Consider the following 17371-nt stretch of genomic DNA (forward strand, 5'->3'; position numbering starts at 1 on the left):
GCACAGAGCCGCGCTCAAAGACGATCCTTATTGATGCCCAAGGTCCACGAGACAGGTGCGAGGGCTGCACTAAAGAAATGACTTGGAGAGAAGGACCGCTCCAGAGGGGTTCCTTCCGGTACAGCTTAATTATTGTGAATGTAGCTAGAGACTCCGCCGGGCGGGCCACAGCTGGTGCGCCTGCGTGGGCGACCTTGTTGCCCGTGGCAACGGGCGGGCGTCCTTGCCTCTGGTCAAGTGGGCGGCGCAGGAGCAGCAAGATGGCGCTACACTCCTGGTCTCCGGAGCTGGGGTTCGGCGAAAAGCTGAAGCAGGTCGCCGTCTCCACGGGCCCCTCCCTGGATTTTAGCACCTTCCCCTCCACTCTGGGCTCCGTAGTCGCGACCGCAGCGCTGGAGCAGCTCTTTATTGTGGGTGAGAGGCCCGCGGGCGCTGGGAGGGAGTCCTCGGAGAGGGGGCGCTCAGCTCAGCAGGAACCTTCAGTGCATCCCGGGCTTGAGCAGAGGCTTCTCCAGTCCTAGGGTTAGAGAGAGGGGCCAGGGTGGGACCCAGGGCTCAGCCCTCGTGCTGTCGTGCCACTGGAGTGGCTTGGCCCAACTCACACCAGTAGCTGGTGACAAATCCTGGACTCCCAGGCCATTGCCATTTATCTGCAACTGGAGTGCCCACCTGCATTAGATTGTGCATTCAGTTTTCCCTTTTCCCTTGGTGACTTTCCTTCACAAGTTAATTTCCTCCAACATTGTGCCATGGCAAACTGGAAAATTTAACAGGCAAACAAGAAAGCATCTTCTTGCCTAATACGACAGGAGTGTTTAAGAAGCTCTTGTCATATTAGGCAAGGAATATTAGAGAAGGGTGTTAAGGAGGTGAAACAGATAATAACCTTGGGTGAGGCCAGGTTAAAATACTTCTTCATTTAAGAAGCTAAACCTGTAATCAAGTTACATAAGCTTAAGGTGCGACAGTCCAAGGAAGGGTGTCTTGTTCAGCTCATAAACCATTTACACCAAACAACAAAGCATCTCCTTGCTTTACTCTAATAATCTCATTGTTTCCAGATAACTTTACTGATATCTATCATAATGTTACTCAGTTTGGGATAGTTTCTTTTATCCTTCTTAGATGAACGAATTTAACTTCACAATTCTTACAAGTTTTGGAGGAGTATTTTCATGTTTGTCCTAGGTCGTCTAGATCAGTATACCCATTCACTCACAAATATTTTTCCTGCTAATTTTTGAACCTTCAGAAAGTTTCTTAGGAAGAAAAACTTAATTGAGCCTCTTGTCCTTAGTGTGAGTTATAAAATATGTAGTAGCTCTCCAACTCCTTTGCAAATGGGATCAAGCTCTTGGGTTCATTCATTCCTATGAACAGCGGTTCTCAACCTGTGGGTCGAGACCCCTTTGGGGGTCGAACGACCCTTTCACAGGGGTCGCCTAAGACCATCGGAGAACACATATAATTACATATTGTTTTTGTGGTTAATCACTATGCTTTAATTATGTTCAATTTGTAACAATGTAAATACATCCTGCATATCAGATATTTACATTATGATTCATAACAGTAGCAAAATTACAGTTATGAAGTAGCAACGAAATAATTTTATGAGGAACTGTATTAAAGGGTCACGGCATTAGGAAGGTTGAGAACCACTGCCTTAGAAGAAAGAAAAGGAAATATCAGGCAATGCCCGTCCCTCTCTAACACACACTTGCTTGCAAACTCCATAACTGATTTTCACTTGGTTTGAGAGCTTATTTCATTAAGAGTATTCAAGTTCCCTGGAAGTGAGGGCAGAAATTGCTATTTACTTTTCTGAAAGTAAATAGAGCTCTTTAGGGCATGGACCCTGTAGTCACACCACTTACATTTGAATCCAGACTCTATCAGTGATGGGCTCTGTGACCTTGAACAAAAGACATGACCTCAAAGTTTTAGATTTCTTACCTGTGAAATAGAAATCATCATAAGTTTATAAGAGTTGACTTAGATTGTTATACAGTTAATTAAATGTGTGTTTTGGGGCAAAATACTAACATATATGAAAACATTCCTATATAAACTTACATTATAGGCTTATTATATTTATATCTTTCATAAATGTTTGTTGAATTTCTTGCCTATGCTATAAACATCCACCTTTTCACCATGAGATGCAAAAATGGACTCAAGGAGCATAAAATATATCCCTAAATTAGAATAGAATGGAATAGAAAATAACAAGTACAAAATAGATTTATATAAAGCACTACAGAAATTCAGAGATAGAAGATATAATTTCCAGCTGAGTAAACATTTGAGCTAGATCTTAAAGGGTTAAATAGGATTTGAACAGATAAATATGAGATCTTAATTTTCTACTTTTTTTTTAGAACAATCACTGCAAAGTGACTATTTTAAATGCAACGAAGAAGCTACCATCTTTCTTAAGGACATTGCTATAGCTGTCAGGAGATTGGTATTGTATTATCTATAAGAGTTTTTTTTCCCCCAATCTTCCACTTATTTCTTCATCAAACTTTAATTTAACACCAACTCTGTTCAAGGTATTTCAATAGATACATAAAAAAATATTTATAAAATATTTTCCTCTTAATTTACTAAGCATTTTAACCACTGTTGCTCAATGGTGGACTGTTGCCTGATTTTCCATGCAGAGCACTTAAGACCTGTGCTATGGCCCTAGCCGGTTTGGCTCAGTGTTTGGAGTGTCGGCCTGTGGACTGAAAGGTCATGGTTTTGATTCTGGTCAAGGGCAGGTACCTGGGTTGCAGGTCTGATCTCTGCCCTTGGGGCATATGGGACGCAATCAATTGATGTCCCTCACATTGATGTTTTTCTCTCACACTGATGTTTCTCTAGTTCTCTCTCTCCCTCTTTCCCCCTCCCTAAAAAAAAAAAAAAAAAAAAAGACTTGTGCTATGGATGAGGGCAAGCCCGCTAAACAGAAGCAATACTGGTGATAACAGAGCTCAGTTAAGGGGTGAGCAAAATGGGCGAATGCTTAGGACACCAATATGTAAGTATTGGTTAAGACAGACAACCTCTGAAATAAATTGCATGTGTGGTACCAATGAACTCAGTTCTCTATAAGCAATTCTTGCACCCATTTCCCTGAAGTAGATCTTGCTGTTCAGTGAAAATAAATAAACAGAAATTCTTTTGGTTATGTTAACTCAACCCCACAAAGAAATATTTAAATAATTTTCTATTGAAGTCACAAACTTTTCTCTTTGGTCCTGGGTGACATTTACAGTGCTTCACCAGAAGGGTTAGAATAGTGAGGTCTCTTTGTTTGATTTAAAAATATTGAATAAGAATCTATTACCTATCAAATATCTAAACATATAACAATATGACTGTAAAGTAAATGAGTTTGGGTCTAGAGACTGCTAATAAAAGTTAATCTCATTACTTTACAATTATCCTATGTAGTAAAAGCCTATTATGCTAAGTGTCCGACCGTTTGTTCAACCGTTCGACCAGTCACTATGACATGCACTGATCACCAGGGGGCAGATGCTCCAACCAGTAGGTTAGCTTGCTGCTGGGGTCCAGCTGATTGGGACTGGGTGAGATGGGCCGGACATGCCCTGGAGCCCTCCCACAGTCCCTCCCCAGCCCCGATCATGCAGCAGTGGGGTCCCTTGGCCTGGCCTGCTTCCTCTAGCAATCCAGGACCACTCGGGGGATATCGGAGAGCTGGTTTCAGCCTGATCCCTGCAGCCAAGCCCAGGGAGGGACCCCACTAGTGCATGAATTCATGCACTGGGCCAGTTTTGGCCTGATCCCTGCAGGCCAGGCCAAGGGACCCCCACTGCTGCATGAATCTGTGCACCAGGCCTCTAGTATCTAATCTAATAAAAGAGAAATATGCATATTGACTGCACCTCTGATACTCCCCAAGCCATGCCCACCAGCCAATCAGAGCGACTATATGCAAATTGACCCAACCAAGATGGCAGCTGGCAGCCACGGAGATGGAGCAAGCAGGAGGCTTGGTTGCCCTGGCGATGGAGAAAGCCAACCTTCCCGCCTGCCCTGGTCGGCTGTGGCCTCCACTCAAGGCAACAAAGTTTCAATTATACTGTAGAAGATAAATAAATCCCAGATACCTGCTTCCAGCCAGCCTCCACTGGGAGCTTGGGTGGCTGGGGGCTATGCCAGCCTACAAACAGCCATCAGCCCCTCACCCAGGATGGCCAGGCACCCCAGCAGGACCCCTGACCCTGAAGGGGGTGTGGCCAGCCTGAAAACGGCCCTCAGCCCCTCATCCAGGCTGGCCAGGCACCCCAGTGGGGACCCCCACCATGAAAGGGCTGTGGCCAACCTGCAAACAGCCATCAGCCCCTCACCCAGGCTGGCCAGGCACCCCAGCGGGGACCCTCACCCTGAATGGGGTGTGGCCAGTCTGAAAACGGTCCTCAGCCCCTCACCCAGGCTGGCCAGGCACCCCAGCGGGACCCCCCACTACAATCCGGGACACCCTTCAGGCCAAACCAGCCGGCCCCCACCCATGCACCAGGCCTCTATCCTTATAATAAAAGGGTAATATGCAAATTGACCCTAACAGCAGAACGACTGGGAATGACTGGTCACTATGACACACACTGACCACCAGGGGCCAGAAGCTCAATGCAGGAGCTGCCCCCTGGTGGTCAGTGCGCTCCCACAGGGGAAGCTCTGCTCAGCCACAAGCCAGGCTGACGGCTGCCAGTACAGTGGTGGTGGTAGGAGCCTCTCCTGCCTCCTCAGCAGTGCTAAGGATGTCCAACTGCAGCTTAGGCCTGCTCCCCGCTGGCAAGTGGACATCCCCCAAGGGCTCCCGGGCTGCCAGAGGGATGTCTGACTGCCAGCTTAGGCCCTATCCCCCGGGAAGCGGGCCTAAGCCATCAGGTGGTCATCCCCCAAGGCTTTCCAGACTGAGAGAGGGCACGGGCCGTGCTGAGGGATTCCCCCCGAGTGCACAAATTTTTGTGCACATGGGCCTCTAGTTATATATAGTTGTGTATGTATACTATAAAATTATACCTTATAATTATACTTATTTGAATACATGTAGAGTATATGCATATACTAGTAGAATACATACTCTTTAGAGTTTATGCATGTTGTACTGCATTGTGATCTCATGAAAACCTCTTCTTCTGCTTTGTTTTCAGTTATGTTTTTCTCTAGGGATTGAAGGGATCAAAGTATTTATTGTGACTTATTAAAGTATCTAGTATGTCTCCATTTAATATCTGACCTGTGAAATCTCTTAGAGATAAATCCTTCCATTTTTTAAAGTAGCACATTCTCGCTATTATAAAAGCACACAAGTTTACTCTGGAAAACAGAAAAAAAATTAGATAAGCAAAAGGAAGAAAGTAAAAACCACGATGATCCCACCACCCTACAATAATCACAGTTAACTCCTGATGAATGTTCTTCCTACTTTCAGAGTATAGATGATGCCTGTATTGAATTTTATTTTTTAAAGAAACATGATCATACAATTATGTAACCTGCTTTTCATTATTAATAAAAATAATAGTAACTTCTCAGGTCATAAAATACCTATAGCCATTGCAGCCATTGCAGCCATTTATTTAAAAGATGATTTCATCTATTGTTCCATGAACAGATTTTTATTCTTTTTCAGATAACCCCTCCCCAAAAAATTATGAATTAATAATAATAACAACAATAATAACAGGCTTATCTGACTTTTTGTTTGGATTTGTAGGTATGTAAAGAGAACTGTTGTTCTCTTTATACATAAGCATATTTTTATAGGCATTTTCTAATTTTAATTAAGTAGTTTTCTTTCTCAATGTTACCCTTTTTGTTGAAGTCTTTAAATTGATTGAAACTGCAAATAGGAAACACACATACGGAAAGATGATTTCTGAGTAGGAGAAAATAAGTGGAAGTTAAAAAATAAATTAACAGTGACACCTTAAAACTGATTGTAGTTATGTTTCCTACTTTCTATTCCAAATAAAAATAGCAGCAGAAGATATTTAATGAAAATTACATTTTGACCTTTGAAAACATTTATAGGGCATTGTTTAGGAGATAAATTTTATTATTTTAATATGTAATTTAAATCTTTAGGAAGAAATGAGAAGAGCTACAATTGAACTTCTGGAAATTGAAAGCATGGAACTCAGTAGACAATATTTTCTATTGGAAACTCTTCCTGATCACATTAACACAGAACTCGAAGGTATTTTGAGGGTGACTGGGTAAAGAAGGTGAAGGGATTAGCGAAAGAACATATATGCTTTCTCCATGGACGTGGACGACAGTGTGATGAAGGCCAAGGCAGGGGGGTGAGGGGTAGAGGTGGTCAAAGAAGGGGGAGATGGGGGACACCTGCAATAATATCAACATTAAACACTTTTCATTAAAAAAAAAATAGAATGAAGTCCTTGTAAAAAGATGAGTTTAATTTATTATTAAGTAAGGTTAGCTTAGGTATTTCATCTCAAAATAAGCTAGAAGAGTACATGACACAAACACAGTGAGACACAAATATAGTGGCATTTTAAGTGGAAATCATATCCTATATAATAAAGAGGTAATATGCAAATTGACTGTCACACTCTTGCACAAGATGGCTGCCCCCATGGCATCCCAAGATGGCCACCCCCCTGCCCTAACTGGTTTGGCTCAGTGGATAGAGCATCGGCCTGTGGACTGAAAGTTCCCAGGTTTGATTCCGGTCAAGGGCATGTACCTTGGTTGCGGGCACATCCCCAGTAGGAGATGTGTAGGAGGCAGCTGATCGATGTTTCTCTCTCATTGATGTTTCTAACTCTCTATTCCTCTCCCTTCCTCTCTGTAAAAAATCAATAAAATATATTTTTAAAAAAAGATGGCCCCACCCATGTCATCACAAGATGGCCTGCATGGAGCGACCAGGCCAGCAGAGGAGGGCAGTTAGGGGTGACCAGGCCGGCAGGGTAGGGCAGTTGGGGGCGACCGGACCAGCAGGGGAGCAGTTAGGCATCAATCAGGCTGGCAGGGGAGTGGTTAGGGGGTGATCAGGCTGGCAGGCAGAAGCAGTTAGGGACAATCAGACAGGCAGGCGAGCGGTTGGGAGCCAGCAGTCCCAGATTGTGAGGGATGTCCGACTGCCAGTTTAGACCCGATTCCCCAAGGGCTCCCAGGTTGGAGAGGGTGCAGGCTAGGCTGAGGGACATCCCCCGCCCCCCAGTGCATGAATTTTGTGCACTGGGTATATATATATTTATATAATTTAGTTTATAAATAGACTAAAGATCTATAGATCAGCCCATTCCAAATTGATATTTATCCAACTAAATTAGGCAGCTTGACTGGCCTAAATCACCAGTTTTCTATGAGTTTGGGTACTATATGTACCTCATATAAGTGGAATCACACAATATTTGTCCTTGTGTGACTGTTTTATTTCACTTGCATAATGCCTTAAAGGTTCATCCATGTTGTAGCATGTGTCAGAATTCCTTCCTTTTTAAGATTGAACAGTATTCCTGAGGAAATAAGGGAGTGTGTGTGAATGTATAATATTTATCCATCCAGTCACCAATGGCTATTGTAATTAATGCACAGCTTCCCCAGCACCCTTGGGTGGTTTTCAGTGAGTTCTAAAGTATGGCACCTCCCTTGGACAGATTCCCCCAACACCTCAGAAGCCAGATTGCCAGCCCAGTATTTAATGAACATCTTTGAGCCATGCAATGAGCCACAGCCACCTCCAATGAGGTCTGGATCTCATGTGTGAGGTGCTGCTTCTCCGAGGGCACTCTGTCTCAGCCCTGGGCATGGTGGCTGTTCCTTATGCCTGCTGCTCCTAAATTCTTAAGAGTTCTCTTTACTTTCTTACTATTCATTCCCTCATTTCTCTAATCCTGTTATAATCAATAATTTTATATCAACTTATATAAGATTCCTATGACCTAATTGGACCCTGAGTGATACAGTTGGTTATAAAACAATATGCACAATGTTAGTCTAAGTTGGCAGGGAAACTAAAACCAACTATACATGCAGAGAAGAATCATCCTTGGAAGAAATCCTCACCAAAGGCATAATTAAGAGTGTTTTTGTTTTATTTTCTTCGGTTGCTTTTTTTTATTTCTAGGTTGAGTTACTTTTATAATCAGGAAAAAAATATTTTAGAAGAAAAAAAATACCATATGAGCCTATAAGGTCCTTGATACATGCTGACTACTTAACCACGTAACTTTAATTGGCCTTATGAATCAAGCTTTGCTACTCAAAAGATGGTTCTTGGATCTGCACCATCAGCATCACCTGAGAGCCTGTTACAAAATGCAGTCTCTATGCTCATCCCATACCTGCTGTATTAGAACCTATATTTCAACAAGATCCCCAGGTGTTGCATGTGCAGATTTGAGACAGAGAGTTTGAGAAGTCCTGCTACAATGGACAATTGAACTAGTAGCCTAGAAAAAATAACCCAGCTCTCTCAGGGAAGATAGCAGTTCATTTCTAGGAAATTGTATGTGTAGAAATGGGTCATCCGGGACTTTGCTAAACAGCCGTATTCAAAATTCATGCATTGTTACCATCTGTCTGTCATGCACTGAGATAGTCTTCTGAAGTCTCACGTGATTACACTGATTTGTTATTTACTGGTGAATAATTAATGTATGTTTTTAACACACTGAGTTCCCTAGACAACAGAATCAGAGGCAATGGCTTTTGCACTATGTTTTATTAGGCAGTACAATTCAAGAAGGAGGAGAGAAGGGTACAGAGACCAAAGTGGGGAGAAGGGAGAGCTAATATGCCGTACAATATGATGTTGACTGTTGTCAAATGCAACTATTGAAGTAGGAGAACATGCCCCTAAGACAGTTACCTCTTCTCAGGACCATCCAGGTACTAGTAGGCTCCGGTTGATCTCTGGTCCAATGTTTTGCCCCACTTCTGCGCTTTGCATTCCACATGCATGGCTGTGGGTATCTAAAGAAGTTCTCAGTCAGGACACATACCCAGGTTTCGGGCTCAATCCCCATGCAGGAGGCAGCCCGCCTATGTTTCTCTCTCGTTAATATTTCTGTCTCTTCCTCTCTCTCTCAAATAAAGGCATATTTTAAAATTAAAAAAAGTCCCATGATAAAGGCAACAGGGAAGTGCCAAGCAGAAGGTGAGGAGTGGATGGAAAAAGCAGGCATCAGGGGCTGTCAGATGCACCAGTCTCAAGTTGCTCAGAGCCCATAGAAAGCTGGTCACCATAGCAGCAACTGAAATAATAAGAGAAATAATTGATAGATAAGATTGAGAGGGTCCAAAGGGGTAAAGAAGAGGTGCTGTGATACAGAAACACAATTTAAAGAATATTTCAAAGAAAGGCAATTTGTCCATGATTTGAAAAGTTAGTGTCTACAATTGTGCTGTTTCTCAAATAACAGTAAATATTTCCACTTACTTTTAAGAATTTGTCATTGCTGCTCGCAAATTAAACCTTCTTGAGATAAAACAATTACGGATGGAAGTTGCAAGGTTAAATAAGGAAATAGAGTTTCTGAAGAAGAAAATGGTTGATTTGAAAGATACTAATAATGATCTGGGGTAGGTATTTCTCTTCTGTTCAATACCAGAGGGAGTTGAGGTCTGGGGCCGGAGCGGGAAAAATGTCCTAAGGCAGGGGTGGGCAACCTTTTAGTGAGCGCGTGCCAAAACCAGCAAAATCTCTGACTCAAAATTCTTCTGCGTGCCAACCCTAATTTTTTGAGAACATGTTACGCCTACTTGATATCTCCTTAGGTGTATGTATGTGAAGAACCTTGAAGAAATAATAAAATTCATTCGAGCGACAAAAACAGTATATGATGATGAAAAGTACATTTATTTTTTAATGTATACATGTACACTGATAGTCCGACAGAAAACTTTATGACTTCGTTTGATATTATCAGTGGGACTTTTGCTGCTGCATCACTGATGACAGAGATTTTACATCAGGTTTATATTTCGTGACCTTCAGAGATATGCACGAGCTACTACTTTCATCCGTCAGGCTACTATTACAAGACTTAACAAAATTCATCACTGAGAACAAAGATTCACAAGTGTATGTGGATGAAAACATGGAGAGTAACACTGTTGCAAAGTTTTTTAAACAGAAAAAATTCTCTGGAATGGCATTCCAAGTCCTCAATAGTTCGTTTTCGACACTTCTCTCTGGTACTCCTGTCTCTAATCACTTTTTTTCAATGTTTTCTAAGTCAACTCTAAAGTCAATAAATTTCTGCTTCCAAATTGAGCTACTCTGAAATTCAATCAACTGCATTTCAAAGTCAGCCATGTCTATCCATGAAAATATTTGTAAGTTTAGTTCCTCCAGTTTCATGCTGTCTGGAAACCTCGTGAATTTTGCTGTCTCTTCCAGTTCTCTGAATTTCGCAAATCTTGAGAAGAACTGCTCAATAGTTGACTTGATGATGTTTAAAAACAGCTTTTGAAGGCTTTGACAGTCTGTTCTGTCATCTTTTGGGAGGTCTTTGATGTGCCTCTTGAGGTTTGGGAAATATCAAAATCTCTCACCATCCACATCCCTCTTAATGACTTCCAGTTTCTTTTCAAAAGCCTTTATGTAACCAAAGATAACATCAAGTGTCTTGCCAGTTCCTTGTAATTTAACATTTAAGTCATTCAAATGTTCACAAAAATTGTAAATGGAAGATTGTAAGAGAGGGTTTCGCGTGCCAGCAAAAGTTACTGGTGTGCCATATTTGGCACGCGTGCCAGGGGTTGCCCACCCCTGTCCTAAGGGCTTTGTCCTCTGACCCAGCTTCTGAGAAGCAGCTGCTGTGTGTAAATCCCACAGTGCTTTGCACACTGCCTCCACAGACAGAGGCACATGGTTTCCATTTTAGTAAAATTAAATTTACAAACTTCACCCACCAAAGGAAGAAAGCTTGCTGGGTGTAATATAGCATCAAGCCAGATAGATGGTAGCTAGTTTAGTTCCTTGATGATAGTCAGTCATAATCTAAGACTGGATTATGTTCCCAAGAGAGGATCTGACACCTGTTAGTCTCTTTCCTTTATTCCTGGCTGTGTTGCTAGCACTTCACCCCTGGGGGTCCCATTTTCTCCATCTGTTAAATGGGGATTACAAGTCTTGATTTACCCATCTCATGGAGGAAGAGAGATATTCTGGGGGGAAAAAAGCAAAACTAAACCTCTGAAGAGCAACTCAGTTCTGTGAGCAAATTTGCAAGGCGAATTGTAAATACTAGAAGGTCAGTTTGTCAAAATGAGAAGTTTTCAAAGAGCCCTCATCGTAGCAGGAAAATCCTCTTGGGAAGCTAAAATAATCAGAGGATTGCTTGGTGCACACGATTTCAAAGCACAAGGAATAAGGTGGAGACCTCAAGACCCAGAGACTCCTCCAGAAATAGGCTCTCAGAACACCTGTTCCGGGAGATGCTCCATGAAAAAGAAAGTTCATCATCACATAAGTTTGAGAAATACTCATTCTCCAACCCCTGTTGGGGCTTCCCAGTGCAGACTTGTATGTGACGCGTGCCAGCCACAAGTGCCGGACACTGCCGAGTACACTAGACTGTCCATTTCCAAGCTGCAATACTCGTATCAGCTGGCCAGCACCATCACCTCCCTACAGACCAGTGACTCTCAGACTTCATGGTGCACCAGAATCTCCTGGGGTTCTTGTGAAAATGCAAATTGCTGGGGACATCCACCCGCTGAACTTCTGACTTGGTGGAGGTGAGGGTGAGAACTGGAATTTCTGACAAGTTCCCAGGTAATGTTGCCGCTGCTGGGAGGTCCTGACCACATTTTGGGAATCACTGCTGTAGAGACATCCTTATGGTAAGGCAAATTACAAACATACCGTGGGGGCTTGATGATATGGTATCATCAAGCTACAATTGTGCGTTGTGCCCGTTTTTCAAAGAAGGTGGCCCTCTCCTGGACAGTTCTCGCAAGCTGGATCCCTGCAAGCTCTTTGGCGTGCTTTCCTCAGGCTGCACGTCCCCTCCGGTTTCTGAGGGCCCGCTTCTCAGCCCGCCCCAGTGCTCCCAGTTAGGGTTTTTCATTTGACTTGTTTCGCTCTGTCTCCCTGAGGCTACTCGATCCCTAGGTCGATTCATTCCTAGAAGGCTTCCTCTACTAGACCACAAAGCACCCAGGATTTGACTCCCTCTAGCCTGGGCTTCTGTTTATTGAATTTACGTGGTGGAGTTGACCTCTGGAAATCGAACTGACCAACAATCCGTTTCCATTTTCCTGAACCTTTGCACACAACCACCTGAACTAAAATGTTTAGCCCTGGGGACTGGAAAAACAGTGTGTACATTGCAGGAGCTTTTTAAAAAGGAAAATATAGAAATGTTATCAGACAGGGACCTGGCCCTGAGGGGGTCTGCCTAGGGCTGGCCGGTAGTGTGTGGGTTTCTGACTTTGTGCAGGAAAGATTTCACAGCACAAGTCCAGGTGACTATGAGGGTACGTTTATCAAAGCTGGGAACAAAAAACAACAACAACAACAAAAGCTGGGGACAGTGAAGTAAGGGCTTAGCATAGAAGCAGCAACAGGAGAGCCTCCACTGGGCTGCTTTGGCTCACTGGGAAGTCAGAGGAAAGGGGGCCTTGCAGACAGGTTCAGAGGGTTAGGCTAGCCCAGGTGAGAGCTGCCACTGCCCATTAGCACCAAAGGGGTGCTAATTGCAAGCCTCACGTGGTTCCTTAGGGTTTAGGAGATGCATGCTTGTGGGGAAAGAAGAGGAAGGGGAAGGCGTGGACATGTTCCCAGAAGGAGAGCACAGTGCTGGGTCCTTTGTCTTGAGGGTTTTTATCTCTCTTTTGCAGGCAGGAATCTTAGGGGAGGTCTCAGGGCGTCGTTTCCACAGAAAATTCATCAGTTTTCAGGAGTGCTCTTCCAGGGTCACGGTCTTTACTGGCAGGGCAGGGGTCAGTCACTGCAGCAGGCCCTGGCATCACCCACCCGGTTGTGCCGCTTTTCTGGGCCTGGAGCTGAAATACAACTGAGGCCTAGATGTCATCTCCAGGGAGGCGACCTGCTGTGTCTGGCTGTAAATTCCTCGGCCAGTTTGTTCAGCTCTCTGCCTCAGTTTCCCTGTTCCACTTGCCCTGGCTTACTGGCCTGTCTCAGACACTGTGGCAGTTATTCTTCCTACACCTTTTATGGTTAGCCCTGGCGGAGATGTTTCTAGCAGCCTCAAGGTCTTCCTCCAGTGAATGTGACCAACTGACCGGTGAAGGTATTGTCTACTTTTGAACTCAGATTTGGCTGCAGCCGGTGGGAGATAAGAGGGTTCACATTAGGTTTCAAGCATCCCCTGAACAATGAAGATGGACCCTCTCCTCGCCTAACTCCTGTCCATCGGAGGGAGGCGAGCTTTCTCCCGGGTCCTCCCTGCAGGCCCTGGCATCAGAAGGTGGCCGGTGGGGTGGCGGGATGTATATATTTCTTTGATTTAGCTACAGATCTCAGGATGATAAGGTACATAACAGCAGTGCTACATAGCAAACCATTTGGCCAGGTTTTATTTACTTGCTCCAAACTGTTTTTTGAGTCATTGCATATTTTAACCCAAAACATCCCATAGACCAGGGGTGGGCAAACTTTTTGACTCGAGGGCCACAATGGGTTCTTAAACTGGACCGGAGGGCCAGAACAAAAGCATGGATGGAGTGTTTGTGTGAACTAATATAAATTCAAAGTAAACATCATTACATAAAAGGGTACGGTCTTTTTTTTCTTTAGTTTTATTCATTTCAAATGGGCCAGACACTACCTGCTCTGTGGGGATGGGTGTGGTGAGGCAGGACCACATGATATTCTTACTTGGTAAATAGTTACAAGGTTAACACTTGTGTTATCCATCTGCCCTCATCTCAACCAAGTTTAGGCGATTACAAATACAGTTCTAAAATCAGTATGCCTTACAATTTCCCCCTTTATGGTGGTTGATTTCACCAAATAGACTTTAAGTTCCTTTCCCAAAAGCCATACTTTTCATGCCATGAGAATGTTTTTTTCTCTCCTAGTGAACAGCAAAAGGAGCTGGCGAAGAAGCATGAAAAGCTTGTTGTGTTACTCAACCACGCGATGGGAAAAAAAGCCATCGCCGCTATTTACATCAATGAGACTTATACAAAAATAAACTCGGAGAGAGAAGAAATAAGACTGAAAAAGAAAAGTATTCAAGGTAAAGAGGCGATAATAGTCAGAGACAAAGGAGAATATTTGAAGGCAAAAAAAAGGTTGAGTGGCCAGGTAAGTGGCATGATTTATTTTTGATAGTACAGAATTATCCAGAATCTCAAGCACGAAATGGGGAATAATTTATTTGTCCTCAAGGCTAGCTAGCGCTCCTGTGCTGTCCTCTGTGAACACTGGGATGGGAAATAGAGTAGAGATCCTTAGCGTTTAGGAGATGCATGCCTGTGGGAGAGAGGACGGGGAAGGGGAAGGTGTGGACATGCTCCCCAGCGGGAGAGCGCATGCACTGGCCCTTTGTCTTGGGGTTTTTAATCTCGTTTGCAGGTGGGAATCTTAGGGGAGCCCCTTGGGGAAGATAGTTCATTGCATAGCAGCATCTCAGTTCATGAGAAAGAATATGAGTGACAGGATTTGTATCACTGGGGTGGCCCCTGGCTCATCTGCAGCCCTATAGGGACCAGGAATTTGCCTCCATGTCAATGGTTGCCTTCGGCCGTTCTGAGGCCGTGTCTCTATGGCAGGACTAGGAAGTTCAGCCCTGCCCAAGCCTGCTGCACCTGCTGAATCAATCTGACAGAGAGAGAGAGAGAGAGAGAGAGAGAGAGAGAGAGAGAGAGAGAGAGAGCTCTTTGTCTCCTGGGATTATAACCAGGAGCTTGTTCAAAATAACCAATTAGCTTCCCAAGGTTTCAAGGGTTTCTGCTGGGCCTGACAATGGCTTTCCCCGGTTAGACTGACAGGCCTCTGGGGTCAGGCACCTCCTCTGCACCATTTTGACTTTACCAAGCATGTCCATATCTCCCCCTGCTCCACACACAATCGGGTCCTGGAGTGGGGAAGAGAAGGGTGTTGACGCCCTTGGAGGGACAATGCTGCAATTTCTTGGGGTGTGAAGCCGTAGCTTCCTGGTGGGGCAAACGGGCCCCTGCTTCCCAGCCGAATATGCTCAACAGTGTCTGACATCCTTGGCTTCTGTTCCCATCAGTAAGTAGCTAACGGCGGTAACACTGTGTCTTTCAGGAATAGTTTTACATTAAAACCATGGATCGTCCTTTTTGAATATCGATAGCTCAGGCTTAGTCATCCTGGGAACGGGCTCTTGGTGAAGGAGCTGGCAAGAAGTCCCTTGGGCCCTCTGCAGCCACTAGACTGAATTTGTGAAAGCCCTGCTCCCAGGACCTTAGTGGGGCTGAAGCCCCTGGTCGCCTGACACGCAGTGCTGGAGTCAGCCAACATCCACGTCTCAAAAACAGTGAGGGGCTCCTGTCCCTGGGCGAGAACTCACTTGGTGATCACTGTCACAAGGAAATGGGAATTTCAGGACCACAAGAACCAAAAGGCATTTTACTGTTTTCGTGCCATATTGACAAGGATGCTGAGCAGCTCTCGGTCACCCCGCTGTTCCCAGCCCTCTTCCTCTCTCTGAGCACCCCAGACCCCAAAGTGGAGCGGCTCACTTAAGTCACAGGGGCCAAAAGTGGGGTGTGTCTGTGTGGGCACAGCTGGGAGCGGGGTGAGAAGTGGGGGAGCCCTGCTCCTTCTCTTCACTTCCCCGGGGACTTAATTGGTCCTGCAGTGGTGGCATCGGATATGCAGATGAGCGCTTTGTCCATCAGAAGGCTCCAGGACTGGGATTCTGTCCGTGTCCTTCCTGCTGTATCCCAGCACTACCAACAGAGCCTGGCGTGCCTCGCACATGGAGACACGGTGTCATGTGACTCCACTGAATGAACGAGTTTCTGACTTCATTTTACACCCTACGGGGAAATCCCCCCCCCCCCATTCTTTAATGTAAATGTTAAAATGCTAAAAGGAGGCACAAAGGAGCTCAAAACATGGAAATTTGCAAACATGGCAGGTTCTTCCTTATGTGAATAGCCTGTCTCGGGGTCTACAAACATTTTCTGAAAGGGTCAGATGGTAAATGTTTAGGGCTTTGTGGGCCATATAGTCTCTGCCGCAAACAAGGATGCCATCTTAGCACGAAAGTAGCCACAAACAGCACCTAAATGTATGAATGTATGAGAGCAGCTGACAAAAACAGGTGGTGGCTGGATTTGAACCACGGGTAGGAGTTTGTTTACCCGTGGTGATCTCCCTGGAAAATGGCACCAGTTAGGACGCTTTCAGATGCAAAGGGCAGCAGCCCTGACTCCAGCTGGCTTAGACAGTAAGGGCATTTGTTATCTCACGCAGTAGGAATTACCAATGCAGAACAGTATCCAAGACTCATTAATGCAGTGGCTCATCATCCTCTTCTCCATCCTTCATCTTTTTAAAAAATGTTGAAAGTATTACAGATATCCCTTTTCTTCCCCCAAAACTCCCCCCCCCCACCCGTAACTGCACGATTGTCTGTGTCCATGAGTTATACATGGACATTGGTTCCATGCTTCTATGTCTCTGGCTCTATTTTGTTCATGAGTTTATTTTGTTTGTTAGATTCCAAATATAAGGGAGATCATATGATACTTTTCTTTCTCTGACTGGCTTACTCTGTTTAGCTGTCTCAAAGGGTAGGAAGTCCTTTTTCACAGCTGCATAGTGTAGTGTTCCATGGTGTAAATGTACCACATGCAGAACAGTGTCCGGGACTGTTTTTATCCACTCATCTACGGATGGGCACTTGGGCTGCTGTTTCCAGATCTTAGCTATTATAAATAGCACTGCTATGCACATAGGGGTGCATGTATTCGTTCTGATTGGTGTTTCAGGCTTCTTAGATCATATTCCTAGACGTGTGATTACAGGGTCAAATGGCAGTTCCATTTTAATTTTTTGAGGAAACTCCATACTGTTTTCTTTGGTGGCTGCACCAGTCTGCATTCCCATCAACAGTGTACAAGGGTTCCCTTTTCTCCACATCCTCGCCAGTACTTGTTGTTTGTTGATTTGTTGATGGTAGCCATTCTGACAGGTGTGAGATGGTACCTCATTGTCGTTTTAATTTGCATCTCTTCGATGATTAGTGACTTGGAGCATCTAGTCTAATAAAAGAGAAACATGGTAATTAGCGTACGACCGCTACCCTTTTCATTGGCTAATCAGGGCAATATGCAAATTAACTGCCAACTAAGATGGCGGTTAACCGCCAACAAAGATGGTGGTTAATTTGCATATGTAGGCACAATGCAGGGAGGCGAAAGG

General features: G+C 44.4%; 1 protein-coding gene across 1 annotated transcript in view; it reads left to right on the top strand.

Annotated features, from left to right (window-relative positions):
- The first annotated feature begins 260 nt into the window (after positions 1 to 260).
- Positions 261 to 17371, top strand: part of CCDC175 (coiled-coil domain containing 175) — a 53717-nt gene continuing 36606 nt past the window's right edge. The window contains exons 1-5 of the mRNA XM_023763226.1: positions 261 to 414; positions 2382 to 2467; positions 6109 to 6220; positions 9444 to 9579; positions 14050 to 14278. Of these exons, the coding sequence (XP_023618994.1) occupies positions 261 to 414; positions 2382 to 2467; positions 6109 to 6220; positions 9444 to 9579; positions 14050 to 14278 (717 nt within the window). The remainder of the gene's footprint in view (positions 415 to 2381; positions 2468 to 6108; positions 6221 to 9443; positions 9580 to 14049; positions 14279 to 17371) is intronic.

The sequence above is a fragment of the Myotis lucifugus genome, unplaced genomic scaffold, assembly GCF_000147115.1.
Source record: "Myotis lucifugus unplaced genomic scaffold, Myoluc2.0 scaffold_278, whole genome shotgun sequence".
Classification (NCBI taxonomy): domain Eukaryota; kingdom Metazoa; phylum Chordata; class Mammalia; order Chiroptera; family Vespertilionidae; genus Myotis; species Myotis lucifugus.